Below are 14,532 nucleotides of genomic sequence, written 5' to 3' on the forward strand. Positions count from 1 at the left end.
TAGGAGGGAGATCGCCCCACCTACTATTTTACTGTTTGTTGCACCTCTGGTTATAACGATCCTATTCAACGAAGGTTTTATTTATTTATTTTACCAGGTAGGCTAGTTGAGAACAAGTTCTCATTTACAACTGCGACCTGGCCAAGATAAAGCATAGCAGTGTGAACAGACAGAGTTACACATGGAGTAAACAATTAACAAGTCAATAACACAGTTGAAAAAAATTGTCTATATACGTTGTGTGCAAAAGGCATGAGGTAGGCGAATAATTACAATTTTGCAGATTAACACTGGAGTGATAAATGATCAGATGGTCAAGTACAGGTAGAGATACTGGTGTGCAAAAGAGCAGAAAAGTAAATAAAAACTGTGGGGATGAGGTAGGTGAAAATGGGTGGGCTATTTACCAATAGACTATGTACAGCTGCAGCGATCAGTTAGCTGCTCAGATAGCAGATGTTTGAAGTTGGTGAGGGAGATAAGTCTCCAACTTCAGCGATTTTTGCAATTCGTTCCAGTCACAGGCAGCAGAGAACTTTTGGGATGATCAGTGAGATACACCTGCTGGAGCAGGTTGATCAATATGATTTGATCAACACGAGCCATAAACTACATGATACTATAGATCTACATTCTTCTCAAGACAATCGGTTAAGGCTACTTTATTTCCCACAAAATGTAGACAAAGAATCTGGTCAAAGAACACCTTTATTTCCATCATAAACAGCATTCAGTATTGTACAGTTCAGTAACTTTCATCACCCTTCATATTTACAACTCAGTCATCAGAATATACTCTTACAGCAAGGGGAATATACAGACAGGGGACCAAATTTTGCATGTGATGAACAAGCATTTTCTTGTTCTCAGAGAAGCAATGGCAGATGGCTTTGTTACTTTACCACCTTCTGATCAACACAATCATGTTCATTTTCTAAAGCTATGTCAAAATAACACATGATATAAGTAAGAAGGAAAATATGACATGGTGTAAAAGGGGGAAAAGAAACAACCTCTAAAAAGAGACCTAAACATTCTTTATAGACTTTCCAGCTACCAAAATATGATAAAGCAAAATCATGTCATTGTTGTATTTACAGTATGGATTTCATAGCAGAAGTTAGTTGCATCTCCATATCAAATCTTCGTGAAAAGATAGTATAAAATGGCATTTAAATATATTCCATTGTACTCATGTCTTACTGCATACTATAGTAGTAGGTCTATAGTTAAGTCCTATAACAGCAACATGTCTCAGTACCAATATCTATCACTTTAAAACACCACTACCTCTGAATAACACACAGAAAGAAAAGCATTTGCTCCCATCTGTATGAATGGAAAATAGTAAATTGTTTATACTTTGAAGAGTGGCATGACTATTATTGCATAGTAAACATTTTCATTTTGGATTCCATCCCTCTGCAGCACAGCAATACATTACTCAACAGAACTTACAAAAGGCATAGGAAATCACACTATTGAAAGAAGCATATGCTGACAGCACTGAATGTGCTGTTATAGTTTACTACGTGGCTCATCACTTTAGTAACATTATATGGGAAGATAATGCAACAGAGCCTAAATGACGTAGTTCAGTAGTTTCTAAAAGAGAAGAGACAGCATATTTGCCATAAAGGAAAAACATTCAGGCAAAGAGGTCAGGAAACTGTTCAAAGTGCTTCATGGCTGGTAAGACAAAGGGCAAGGGAACACCCCATCTTTGTTTACTAACTATGGTAGCCTGAGTACCAGTCTGTTTGTGCTATCATGCCAACTCTCGGTCACTGATTGTCATGCCGAACCTGTTTGACTTGACAATGACAGCAATGGAGAAGGCAAGAGCACAAACAGATCTGGGAGAAGGCTATAACTACAGTGCTCTTGGCCTCAAAGACAATATTTTACTTGTATACTGTATGTGGCCCATCAAATACAGCTTTTGCCATTACTGGTATTCTAACTGTTTAAACTACTGTAGTTGTATCTAGACCTGACTTGAAAACAGACCAAAAAAATGACCATATGTTGAGGCAAATTAAAACATGGACCCAAACCTCAGACTTACATTTCTCCATTCATATTAAAGATTCTCTTTTATAGCTACATAAAGTAACACTACAATGGGAATATCAGAAAGCCAGTGAGGGCAAATGTTCCCTTTGTAGCCACGAGAATGTTGTGCACTTCTTTTGTTGTTCTGTGGGAGAGTGAGTGTGAACTAGCCTCGTACTACCATCCTGAACTCGCAAGCTTACAGAAATATGTTTGCCTTCACTGACATATCTATGTACGCTCACAAGATGATGGTAGTACGAGGCTAAGCATGAACCATAAATCAGGCACTTCGAAATATCAACACTGATGGATTATACCAACTCTGTTTACAGTTTATCAATGGATGTTTGATGGGTTATATATCAACTCTTGTTTGGAGAGTTAGGTGAACTCTATTGGAGTTTTGGTTAGCCCACAAGCCATTTAATCCAGTCATCTTATTATACCAAGACTAGGCAATGGGGTCATTTCTTCAACCTAATGTAAGGAGTTTTGTTGCAGTTATCACCAATGTGACCAATACACTAAAATATTTGTACAATAATTATGTAGTCCTTTATTTCTTACATAGCCTCTATGTATGAAGTTGCCAACTATAGTGGTAGGTTTTGTAGAAGCATCTGATAAATATACACCAAATAGAGGACGCCAATAAATACCAGTGATTTCAGTTTTGGGGATCGGTCCAAATTAATGCAACCATAATGAGCACATACCAGCTCAGACAGTAGTATAGTACTCCCTCGTAGTCTAATCCCTTTGCCTATGACAGTGTAAGACTCTTCCTTACTTACCTGGCTTTCTTGCGAACATCTCCCCAAAGTTAGCGTATGCTGTATACACATAGCCAGTGCAGGGCAGGGTAGAAGGGACATCTGTGCAAAAATAATAGTAGACTACCATAGAGTTAAAAGGATAAGTCAGTCTGGGTTTATCTGGCCTTGGTGGTCAGTTTATCAATCAGCTCCTGGAGTGGAACCAGCTCTTTCCTGTCAATCAAGTTAAACTCCTGAAAGAGACAGAGGAAGACCTGGATTAAAGCAGGCGATTGCTACAGATTGGCAATGGATACATTGTAGATTGTAAAGCACTTTGAACATCTGGAAAAGTACTACATAAACCCAATCAAGTGTTACCATCTTTATGTCTCAGTCCTGCCGTAAAAAGGGTCATTGCCTCTAGTTCTTGGTCGCATACACTGAGGATAGCCTGGCTGCCACTGTTTGAGTCAACATCAAATGAGCTAGCTGAAGCAGATATCAAAAGACTGGAAACCAGGTATTTCCATCTTGAACTTTTAAATGTAGCCTTGCCAGAACTACACCATTACCAATAAGTGGTAGGCCTACTGCTGAAATAATAGCCTTGGGAACCAGACTACATTGATAGTGGGCTCCGGTCCAGTACCTGAACAAAGAAGATGAAGTGTTTGAAGGAGGTGTTGAGGTGGGCCTCCTCCTGCAGCTGCATCACAGAGTCAAAGTGTTGGTGGTAGATGTGGGCGTAGACCCTGAACAGGCGTTTCAGGATGGTCTTGGCCACAGACATAAAGTTTCGTCTGAACGGGACACCTTGAGTGCAAAGGTACAAAGTATATAGATTTATCAGGGTATAAAACAACTAAAGATAAATGGTGGTGTCGCTTCACTGGAAATGCAATAAGGACATGGTTATGGCGAAACATGATGGACATGAACTCATACCAATCTTAGATGGAAAGAGTGTCTCATCATCGAGCTGGTCCTGCACCCAGGTCATTAGGTAATCAATGTACTTGGGAGCTGAGCATTTGATCGGTTTCTTGATGTTGGTTCCATCTGCCCAATGATACTCATATCTACACACAAAAAAAGTTACATGAATGGCAATGTATTATTATGACATAGGCAGAAAGGCAAACAAGTCCACACACCCACACTTACTTAGGCCCAGCAGACATGACAGGACAGCTCTCTTCAGTGCAGAAGTCTGTTATGGTGCCATAAAGCATGTTGATCTGGTTGAAGAAATCTACAGCTGTGGACATAAAGAAATAACATGGACATGTGGCATTATGAGGAACATGTGAGCTGAGCTCCAGAGCATTTATATTCTCCAGACAACATTCATATAGAAGAAAATAAAAGTTAGTGTGGGATCTCAGATCTAGTGTATTGGCAGACATAGGGGACACAATAGCCCTCTCACACAATCATTCAGCCCTCCAGAGTCGCCTCTCCCGATAAGCAGACTAGTAGAAATTAAATCTTGCTCAGTGCCCCTGATTAGCTTGAGACGCCCATGCATCCCTCTCTCAAACACACATGACCTACGATGCACATTGAAGTCAGTAGAAGAGCAAAGTTCCACCTGTCAAACCATCATCGCCTACGAATACTGAGACATGAGAAATAGCAAATTGGACGTCCTTTTGCTAATCTCACAACAGAAACTCAGACAGCTTGTCCGCTGAATGATTGGGTTAGGTCATCAGTATGTGCCAGAGGAAGTGAGACATCCGCTGGATGAGTCATCCGTCTTGGTGGAAAACCAGAGACAGCAAAGAAAGCACCGCGAGGGGTGGACAATCTCTGTTTAACATTCAATGTAGTTTCTGGTCTGGAGTTTGTTAAAATTCTTCCCAGATACTAGGCCCAATTCTTCACTGGAAATTAACTCCTCAGCCTTGCAGACTGCTATTGAAAATGAGTAGAAACTTAGAAGGGGATCAAGATTTGACACTATGTTAGTGGTGTTAAGGGGATAGAGAAGTGGATGTGTTCCTTACTGTTAACTGCCACCCACTCGTTTAGGTCTTCCCCATCGGGTAGCATGACAGCCATGCGCAAGTTCCCACTGCCCAGTGTCGCCTCGGCATGTTTCAGCAGCTCATACTGATGAGATCCCTCCGGGATGTTCTTCTTGGGCTTGAAGGTCTTGGAAGACCGATTGCCACTGTGGGAGAAATTAGAATGGAAAGACAATGAACTGGACTAAGTGTGTGTTTCAAGTTATAAATGTCACATGCACAAAAGCACAGTGAAATGCCTTTCTTGCTAGCTCCAACCCCAACAATACAGTAGTCAATAACAAAGTAATACTAAAACTAACATGAGGTAGAACAAAAATATATAACACAATATAAAAAATAAGAACAAGCTCTAGTAAGCAAGCATTCTATATATAGGGTCAGTTCAAATACCATATTTACAATGTCTAGGGATACTGAATCGATAGAAGTAGAAATATATAGAGATAAGGTGACTAGGCATCAGGATATGATGTTTGTATGTGAGTGGGTGTGCATGTGTGTAAAGTCAGTATAAATGTATGTGCATATTATGTATGTACGAGCAAATGGATGAGTTGGTGTTTGTATGTGTTGGTGTGTCAGTGTGCAGCCCTGAGAGTTTTCATAGAGACTGCAGAATAAGAATAAAATACAAGGGTCAACTCAGATAGTCCGTGTAGCTATTTTGTTAGCTAACGTTACTTGTGTGTGTCAGGCAGGGAGATAAGGGAAGTGAAGTAGGGAGTGATACATACAGTAGGCTACTAATTCCTTTAAAATAAAGAAACGTATAAGAGCATAATATGTTGTTCAACAAACGCTGACCTCACACAGCCTCTGAAAAAATTGCAACGGCCAACGTACTCTTTGATAGTCAGCTAGTAACGTTAACAATTTGGTTAAAAATTGAACTTACTCCAGTAAGAAAAAGCACTGATTGCAAAACGTATATTTTCAGTCATAGAAAACTAGATAAGCTACGTAGTTAGCTAACAACTAAGGCCCATTTCCTTGCATGTACTGTATGTAACGTTAGTTCGCTGGTTACCGTGAGGATGCCACACATTTGCTAATTATTTAGAGACAGTCATAGCAAATTTAGTCAACTTTATAGCAATATATAATAATAGCTAGCTATTTGTTATAACGTTTGCTAGCTAGCTGAACTAGTTAGATATCGTGGCATTTAACAGTACAATTCAGCGTTCGGCTACAGACCTAGCTAAGTAGATAGCTAGCTAGGTAGTTAACCATCTATCCAACTAACTAACGTTACCGTACACTCCACATACACTTAGATAGCATTTCCATGTTGTAGTTAGCCTAGCTATATGTGTTAGCCAGCCGTGAAAATGTTATAGGCTGTTAATGTTAACACGTTAGCTTGAAAAGGCAGGCACATTGAACAAAATAATACGTGGGAGACGAATACTCACAATAGAAAGCTCATGTTTCTCTTCTTTATAACGTTAAAGTAAAGCCTTCGTAAGACCGCGGTGTAGAGAGAGTGAAGTCAAAACAAATGCTTCCAGTGCAGTGTCAGGCTTGTCAAACTGGTCCAAATTACGGACTGTTTAAGCGGACCCTGAACTAAAACTTCGTCCTACGACTAAAATGTAGCTTTGTATCAGCGAGTTCTGCAACATCTAGCTACCTAACCAAGCTATAAAGTCGACAGCCCAAAACGTTTGCTTATCTGGATGACTGACTAGCATTACTATGAGATCTGCTAAACTGCACAGCACATTTGATTACAGCAAACTTCAACGATCCCTACTTGGAAATTAATTCTCGCGATAGAATCCTATTCACGTTTCATAGTACTTTACTGTCACCAGCAGAGAGCAGTGTGGAATCGTTTTTCTCTGGACATGATGGCGCCAACAGACACAGTTGCTCTGTTTTTTTGCCATATACTTTGCAGTATTTCATTTTTTGTACTTTTTACCCTCAATTGGTAGTTACAGTCTAATCCCAATGTATCGGAGGAAACACGACTGAAGTCATCATGCATGCGCCCAACCCGCCATAAGGAGTCACTAGCGCGATGGGACAAGGATATCCCGGCTGGCCAAACCCTCCCCTAACCCAGACGACGCCTGGTCAATTGTGCACCGATTGTGCTGGTCGCAAACCCAGGTCTGTAGTGAAGCCTCAAGCACTGCGATGCATTGCCTTAGACCGCTGCGCCACTCAGGAGGCGGTACAATTTTTTCTTGTTCTATACTTTTTTCTGTCATCGACATGAGGACCTTTTGAATGTTGCGTGCACACACCACTCGGATCAACCAATCTGCTCTTTGCAGCTGTTCTGAAACCAAGAAATCCCGGACTCCCTCATATTGTTAAGAGAAGCCGGATATATTGTCCCTGTCCATTCAGCCAGCAGGGTGTTCCATCCATCGCACAGGAAGAAAGAACTCCCCGGGAGTTAAGCTAGTGGCTGTAGGTAGCCTAGTGGTTAAGAGCATTAGGCCAGTAACTGAAAGGTTGCTGGTTTGAGTCCCCAAGCTGACTAGATGAAAATCTGTTTCTGTTCCCTTGAGCAAGGTACTCTGGATAAGAGTGTGTACTCTGGGGGAAGGGTTTGTTTCATGATTAACAAAACATGGTGTGATAACATACATGAACTCAGGTCCTTTTGTTCTGGAATTCCTCACCATCAAATGCCCGACCGCATTACCTCCAGAGAGAATTTTCTTCAGTCATCATCACTGCAGTGTATATCTCCCCAAAGCCGACACCACGACATCGCTCAAGGTACTACACTGGACTATGTGCAAACTGGAAACCGCATATTCTGAGGCCACATTTATTGTAGCTGGGGACTTTAATAAAGGAAATCGGAGGAAAACTCTACCAAAATTCTATCAACACATTTCCTGTGCTGCATGCACATCAATAACTCTGGATCATTGCTACTCTCCCTTCCCGGAACGGCTACAATGCCCTCCCCTGCCCTCCCTTTGGCAAGTCAGATCACACTTCAATTCTGCTCCTCCCCACCTATAGGCAGAAAATTAAGAAGGAAGCTCTTGTGGTAAGGACTGTTCAATGTTAGTCTGACCAATCAGAATATAAGCTTCAAGATTGTTTTGATCACACAGACTCTGAAATGTTCCGTGCCGCCTCTGAGAAAAGTGTCGACGTTTACACTGACTCAGTGACTGGGTTCATCGGGAAGTACATAGAGGATGTTGTTCCTACTGTGATGGTAAGAACTTATCCAAACCCCAAAAACGTGGATAGATCGCAGCATTCGCAACCACCGCATTTAACCATGGCAAGGCGACTGGGAACATGGACATGTACAAACTGACCAGGTATGACCTCCGTAAGGCAATCACAGGCAAAACGACAGTACAAGGTGGAGTCACAATTCAACGGCTCAGACACGAGACGCACACTAAATAAAAATATAAAAGCAACATGCAACAATTTCAGTTCATATAAAGACATCAGTCAATTGAAATCAATGCATTAGGCCCTAATCTATGGATTTCACATAGGCCCACCCACTTGGGAGCCAGATCCACCCATTGGGGAGCCAGGCCTAGCCAATCAGAATTAGTTCTTCCCCCACAAAACGTGTTTATTACAGACAGAAATACTCCTCAGCAACCCCACCCCCTTCCTCAGACGATCCCATAGGTGAAGAAGTCGGATGTGGAGGTACTGGGCTGGTGTGGTTAAACGTGATCATTGGTTGTGAGGCCAGTTGGATGTACTTCATATTCTCTAAAAATAAATCGGAGGCGGCTTATGGTAGAGAAATTAACGTGCAATTCTCCTGCAACAGTTCTGGTGGACATGCCTGCAATCAGCATGGCAATTGCATGTTCCCTCTAAACTTGAGACATCTGTGGTATTGTGTTGTGTGACAAAACTGCACATTTTAGTGTTGCCTTATATTGTCCTCAGCACAAGGTGCACCTGTGTAAAGATCATGCTGTTTAATCAGCTTCTTGATATACCACACCTGTCCGGTGGATGAATTATATTGGCAAAAGAGAAATGCTCACTAACAGGGATGTAAACATTTTAGAGAAATAAGCTTTTTGTGCAGATGGAATGTTTCTGGGAACTTTTATTTCAGCACATGAAAAATGGGACCAGCACTTACTTGTTGCGTTTATATTTTTGTTCAGTTTATGTGGCAGGGAACCCAGACAATCACAGATGATAAATTGAAAGTCAGTCACTTCGCGGACACCGAAGCCTCTCTCCCGGTCAAGCTAAACACCTTCTTTGCCTGCTTTGAGGAAAACAATATAGAACCGCCAACGCAGGCCTCCGCCGTTCACAAGAACAGTGTGCTCTCATTTTCCATGGCTGACCTGAGTAACCCTCAGGTAACCCTTGCAAGGCTGCCGGCCCAGACAGCATCCCAAGCCACATCCTCAGAGCATGTGCAGACCAGCTGGCTGGAGTGTTTACAGACATATTCAATCTCTACATATCCCAGTCTGTTATCCCCACTTACTTCAAGATGTCCACCATTGTTCGTGTAACTAGGAAAACAAAGGTAACTGAACTAAATGACGATTGCCCGTAGCACTAACTTCTGTCATAAGTGTTTGAGAGGCAAGTTAAGGACCATGACACCTCCATCTTGATGTCTCAAGTTTAGAGGGAGCATGCAATTGCCATGCTGATTGCAGGCACTACAATTTGCCAATCTGGTCTCAGAGCATTTGGTATTGTTCTGTAAGTAAATCCGAAATATTCCATTTAGTATGATATGTTACGTTTTGTATGGTACGTTTTAATTTCTGTATGACCATCACCAATTTCATATGATATGTTTCGAATTACAATTTGTTTTATATGTTATGAAATTTCAAAATGTACAATATGTTATGAATTTGAAAATATACAATATGTTACGAATTTGCGGGACATATGATACATTGCTATTTTGCAAAACGTATGATATGTTACGAATTCTAACTAGGTGGCTAACTCTAGCTAGGCTAGGGGTTAGGGTTAAGATTAGGAGTTAGGTTAACGGGTTAAGGTTAGGGGAAGGGGAAGCTAACATGTTAAGTAGTTGTAAAGTAGCTAAAAAATAGTTGAAAAGTTACTAAAATGCTATAGTTGTCCATGATGAGATTCGAACTCGCTTACCCATCCAACCACCCTACTTTGATTTTTACCTTAAGTAACAATCTCTCTTATGTAACCATTCGAAATGTAACATATCATACTAAATGGAGTAACTCAGCTTCATGTACAGAATAATACGAAATGCTCTGAGACCAGGTTGAATTTGTATATCGCCCCATCTGATCCACGGACGATGCAATCGCCATTGCACTGCACGCTGCCCTATCCTACCTGAACAAGGAATACCTACTGTATGTAAGAATGCTGTTTATCGAGTACAGCTCAGCCTTCAATCCCATAATGCCCTCCAAGCTCATCACTAAGCTCAGGGCACTGGGTCTGTATCCGTCCCTGCGCAACTGGGTACTTGACTTCCTGACGGGCTGACCCCAAGGGGTGAAGGTAGGCAACAACACATCCACAACGCTGATCCTCAACATGGGGGACCCACAGGGGTGCGTGCACAGCCCCCTCCAGTACTCCTTGTTCTCCCATGACTTTGTGGCCAAGCAGGTCTTCAACTCAATCATCCAATTTGCTGATGACACAACAGTGGTATGCCTGATTACCAACAACGACGAGGCAGCCTACAGGGAGGAGGTGAGAGCCCTGGTGGAGTGGTGCCAGGAAAAAACCTCTCCATCAAGGCCAACTAAACGAAGGAGCTGATCGTAGACAACAGGAGACAGCAGAGAGAGCATGCCCCCATCCACATTGATGGGGCTACAGTGGAGAGAGTCAAAAAGCGATGACTTGCAGGGATTTTTAGTCTTGCATGATGTCTACTTTGATGCCAATTAGCATTTTTAAATCTGTGAGTAAATAGAGCCGAATATATTTATAAAAGTCACTTTGTCCGAGAGAGATTTACATGGTTATCAAAATATCATGCCGATGTAAGTCTACACGAAACACAGCTCTTATTTTAAGTGTTTCTAAAATTCCCTATGGGGAAAATGAATGGTGGAAAAACCATTGGAACCATTTCCCTGTTTGATCGGTAGGTTTTATGGGTATTATGACACCTCCAATGTGGGGCTCTATAAGGGATCATAGCTATCACCTGGATTCACATGGGCTGCATTCCAAACACTTAAAAGACACCCTATCCCCTTTTTAAATGGACCCTTGCCCGGAAATTCGTCACTCGTTCATCCCGTGATGATTGTGTTTTCAGCCACCGGTAGCTTGTGGTGCTTTATATGCGCTACAGTAAATTATGATTGCATGTCTAATTATACTAACTATATAATTATTAATAGATGCCTACTGTATGATAGCTAGCAAATTAATTAGCTAACTAACGTTAGCCTGCCTAGCTACTTCTGAAGAAGGAAAATGTTTTCCTTCTACAATTTCCAAAAGCTAACTCAACAAAAACATAATTACTTTAAGGAGACGTGTTTGTGCATTAGTAACACCATTTTTTACTTTTTACATTTTTTTTAAAACTTCCACTTGTATGTTGACTCCACATTGATGTACAATCATTGCGTATTGAGTTATGGGGCGTTTCAGGCCCCGAAGTGAACATAATTGTACACTCGCAAACTCCATTAAAAACGAGGGCTGAGGGGCTTACGCTGCAAACGTCCCTTGCTTGGCTAATCATTTGGACCGACGACAGATATGGCCGCGGGGATTCCCCCAAGGGTATAGGGCTGAGGGTTTAGGGCCGAGGGCTGTCTACTTTGAGTTTGAAACGCAGCCCTGGTCAGTCTATGTCATGGAAAGAGCAGGTGTTTATAAAGTTCTATATACTCAGTATAGATGTTATCGCAGTGCAGCGAAACGCTTGTGTTTCTAGCTCTAAGAGTGCAGTAATACCTAGCAATATAAAATTATACACACATAATCCAAAAAGTTAAAAGAAAGACATTAAGAAATAACAGAACAAACAATGTCAGAGTATAGAATATAAATATATATATACATATATATTGTATTATTTTATTATTTTATAAATTTATATATATATACAGTACCAGTAAAACATTTGGACACACCTACTCATTCAAGGGTTTTTCTTTGTTTTTAATATTTTCTACATTGTAAAATAGTAGTGAAGACATCAAAACGATGAAATAACACATATAGAATCATGTAGTAACCAAAAATGTGTTAAACAAATCCAAATATATTTTATATTTGAGATACTTCAAATTAGCCACCCTTTGCCTTGATGACAGCTTTGCACACTTAAGCATTTCGGGGCACCTGCGAAAACATCTGCAAATCCATGTACGCGACCAATAAACTCTGATTTGATCAAATTTTCAGTGACACTTCTTTAACATGTCCATCATCCTAATCATAACCATGATGACATCACAGATAGAACAAAGAGCCAGATGCTTCAAATACGGTGAGGAGAGGAAGCCCAGTGGCCGGCAGTGGCGAGTATGAAGCGAGATGGGACTGCGAGATGGGACTGGGCCGACATTCTTCTGATGTTTTCATCAAAGAAAAACCTGATCTCAATACATTTTTCTGTTCCCAAAACTAAAATCTGTTGCGATCAGAGTACACTAAGTTTTGTAGATGTGACCCTTTGCCAAAGTTTTAAAAAATTGCGTTGTTTAGAAGGAGTGCAATGGCAAATTGTCTTATTGCACATGCGTACGTCATAGAGAAGGTATTCCCTAATGGAAATGTGCAAATACATGCAAACCGATTGGTATCACCTCGTTAACTTTTAAAATGTATTTGCAATTATTGTGACATAAACACAATGTTGTTTTCATCTGACTGTCAAACAATCACTTCAAAGGGCTCCTTTACTATGCTACCTGCACAAGTTCATCCACTCGAAACATATAAGCCACTCTAAACATATGTAGTGATGTAGTGCCCCCATGAGTGATGCTACGTCAATCATGGGTGCACTACGTCACCGCCAAGTCTCAGGGTAGACCTCTAAATTCTAGCCCTTTGGGTGCTGCCATTGAGTTACATTCGAAGTGCCCATCCAAGAAGGCTGGCTCAAGGTCATTGGCCACAGATAAAATTATGCCAAATCACGTTATATGTACAGTAGCTTTGATTGGACTGATCATCATACTTTCAAAATCTCAGCAAGCAGTCATCATCATGAATCAAGTCGACAAAATACTGGGAAATCCTTTTTAATACTTGTCATATGAAGAGAAATAATGAAGAGAAATTATAGATAAAATGTATTGGTGTTCATCGACCATTGGACATAAGCATTACACAACAAGCAGGAAATCACAAATTCAACTATGAGTGGTTTGGAAGGAATCAGTGATAGTGGCTGTGTGGTCCCAAATCAGGGATTAAGGGGCTCTTTTTCAAGTTAAAAATGATAAACATTCAATATTGGCCATGCTGTCAATGAAGCATGATTTGTGCAGCGCATAAAAACAACTGTTAACTCAGAACTGCGAAAACTTGACTTCAGTGAGTTCAAGACACCTGGGAAGTTGGGAATAAACGAGGTCCGACTAGGAAAATACGTTTTGAACGGTCATCCAACTCGGAATTGTAAATCCGGCCTCTTTCTAAAGCTAAGACCTGAAGATCAATGACGTCATAATGATTCAACATTGCTTTTTTCAGAGTTCCCAGTTGTTTTGAAAGCACCATAAATCCAAAGAATGCCAGACTTTGATGACAAAATTTACACACGAAGGACCACCGCACCATCTTCCTGTTCAAGTCAGCACAGCATAACAAGGTCAGTCCAAAAATGTATTGTATGCTGCTGCATAAATTATGTAATATGCCAGGGGGATATGTATACTGTAGCAAAGAAAGTAATACTAAGTGTATGTTGTGTAGTAAGATGTTAGTAACCCATGTGCCTCCCCCTGATAATTTGGTCTATTTACCCCTCTTAATTTTGCCTACTGTTCTGACTTGGTGGTGCACACATAGCCTATAACCTGTTTTAGAGAAATGTAATCATTGAATTTTGTAAGAGTTTTCATTGTCTGCTTATATGCCCCTTTATTTATCCTACGGTTCTGACTTGATGTACAGGGAGAACACTGTAAGAACGGCCCATGTTCTGAATTCTGTCACGGTACATTTCAAAAGTGGTGAACAAATACTTATATTGACTACGGCTGTCCTAGCTCACTCATTAATGTCTTAATCGAAATTTCGGATTGCCTCTTATCCGCTTGTCGTCCCCTTATGCCATAGTTTGTATATCTCAATTGTCATTAGAAACCACATTTGTTTAGCAAGTCAGCTATATCTGCTATGTTTTTTAAAAGGCAGTAAATGAGGCTGAATGAAGTGTTTCGCTGCCAGACAAGGCTCCGCTGATAGCCAGGTGTAGCAGTGGTAAGGTGTTGGGGCAGCTTTATTTAGGCCCTAACAGTTTTTGGTGACCGTTATAGTGCAATGAATGTGTTGTTTAGTGTTGTGTTGTGTAGTGGCTTTGCTGGCATGCATTCCACTTTTAGTATGTTTTACCCCACCAAGATCAGGGCAAGGATCAGGGCAGTCAAGCAGGTCTACTATGTGGAGGCAGTGAGATGAGGAAGATATGGTAGTGGATGCCTCGAAGTCTGCTGAGAATGTAGTTCAGCAGCTGAGAGATCCTGAAACTCTGATTGTGAAGGTAGATT

At 41.0% G+C, this 14,532-nt stretch overlaps 1 protein-coding gene across 1 annotated transcript; it reads right to left on the minus strand.

Moving 5' to 3' along the window:
- Window positions 1-690: 690 nt before the first annotated feature.
- Window positions 691-6,544, minus strand: LOC118373189 (MOB kinase activator 1B-like). The gene is made up of 6 exons (XM_035759271.2): window positions 6,265-6,544; window positions 4,826-4,992; window positions 3,981-4,074; window positions 3,762-3,895; window positions 3,466-3,629; window positions 691-3,067 (listed from the first exon to the last, which is right to left on the minus strand). Exons 1-6 carry the CDS (start codon window positions 6,276-6,278, stop codon window positions 2,990-2,992), a joined length of 651 nt encoding a protein of 216 aa, XP_035615164.1. The 5' UTR covers window positions 6,279-6,544; the 3' UTR covers window positions 691-2,989.
- Window positions 6,545-14,532: the final 7,988 nt, after the last annotated feature.

This window comes from Oncorhynchus keta, chromosome 9, assembly GCF_023373465.1.
Source record: "Oncorhynchus keta strain PuntledgeMale-10-30-2019 chromosome 9, Oket_V2, whole genome shotgun sequence".
Lineage (NCBI taxonomy): Eukaryota > Metazoa > Chordata > Actinopteri > Salmoniformes > Salmonidae > Oncorhynchus > Oncorhynchus keta.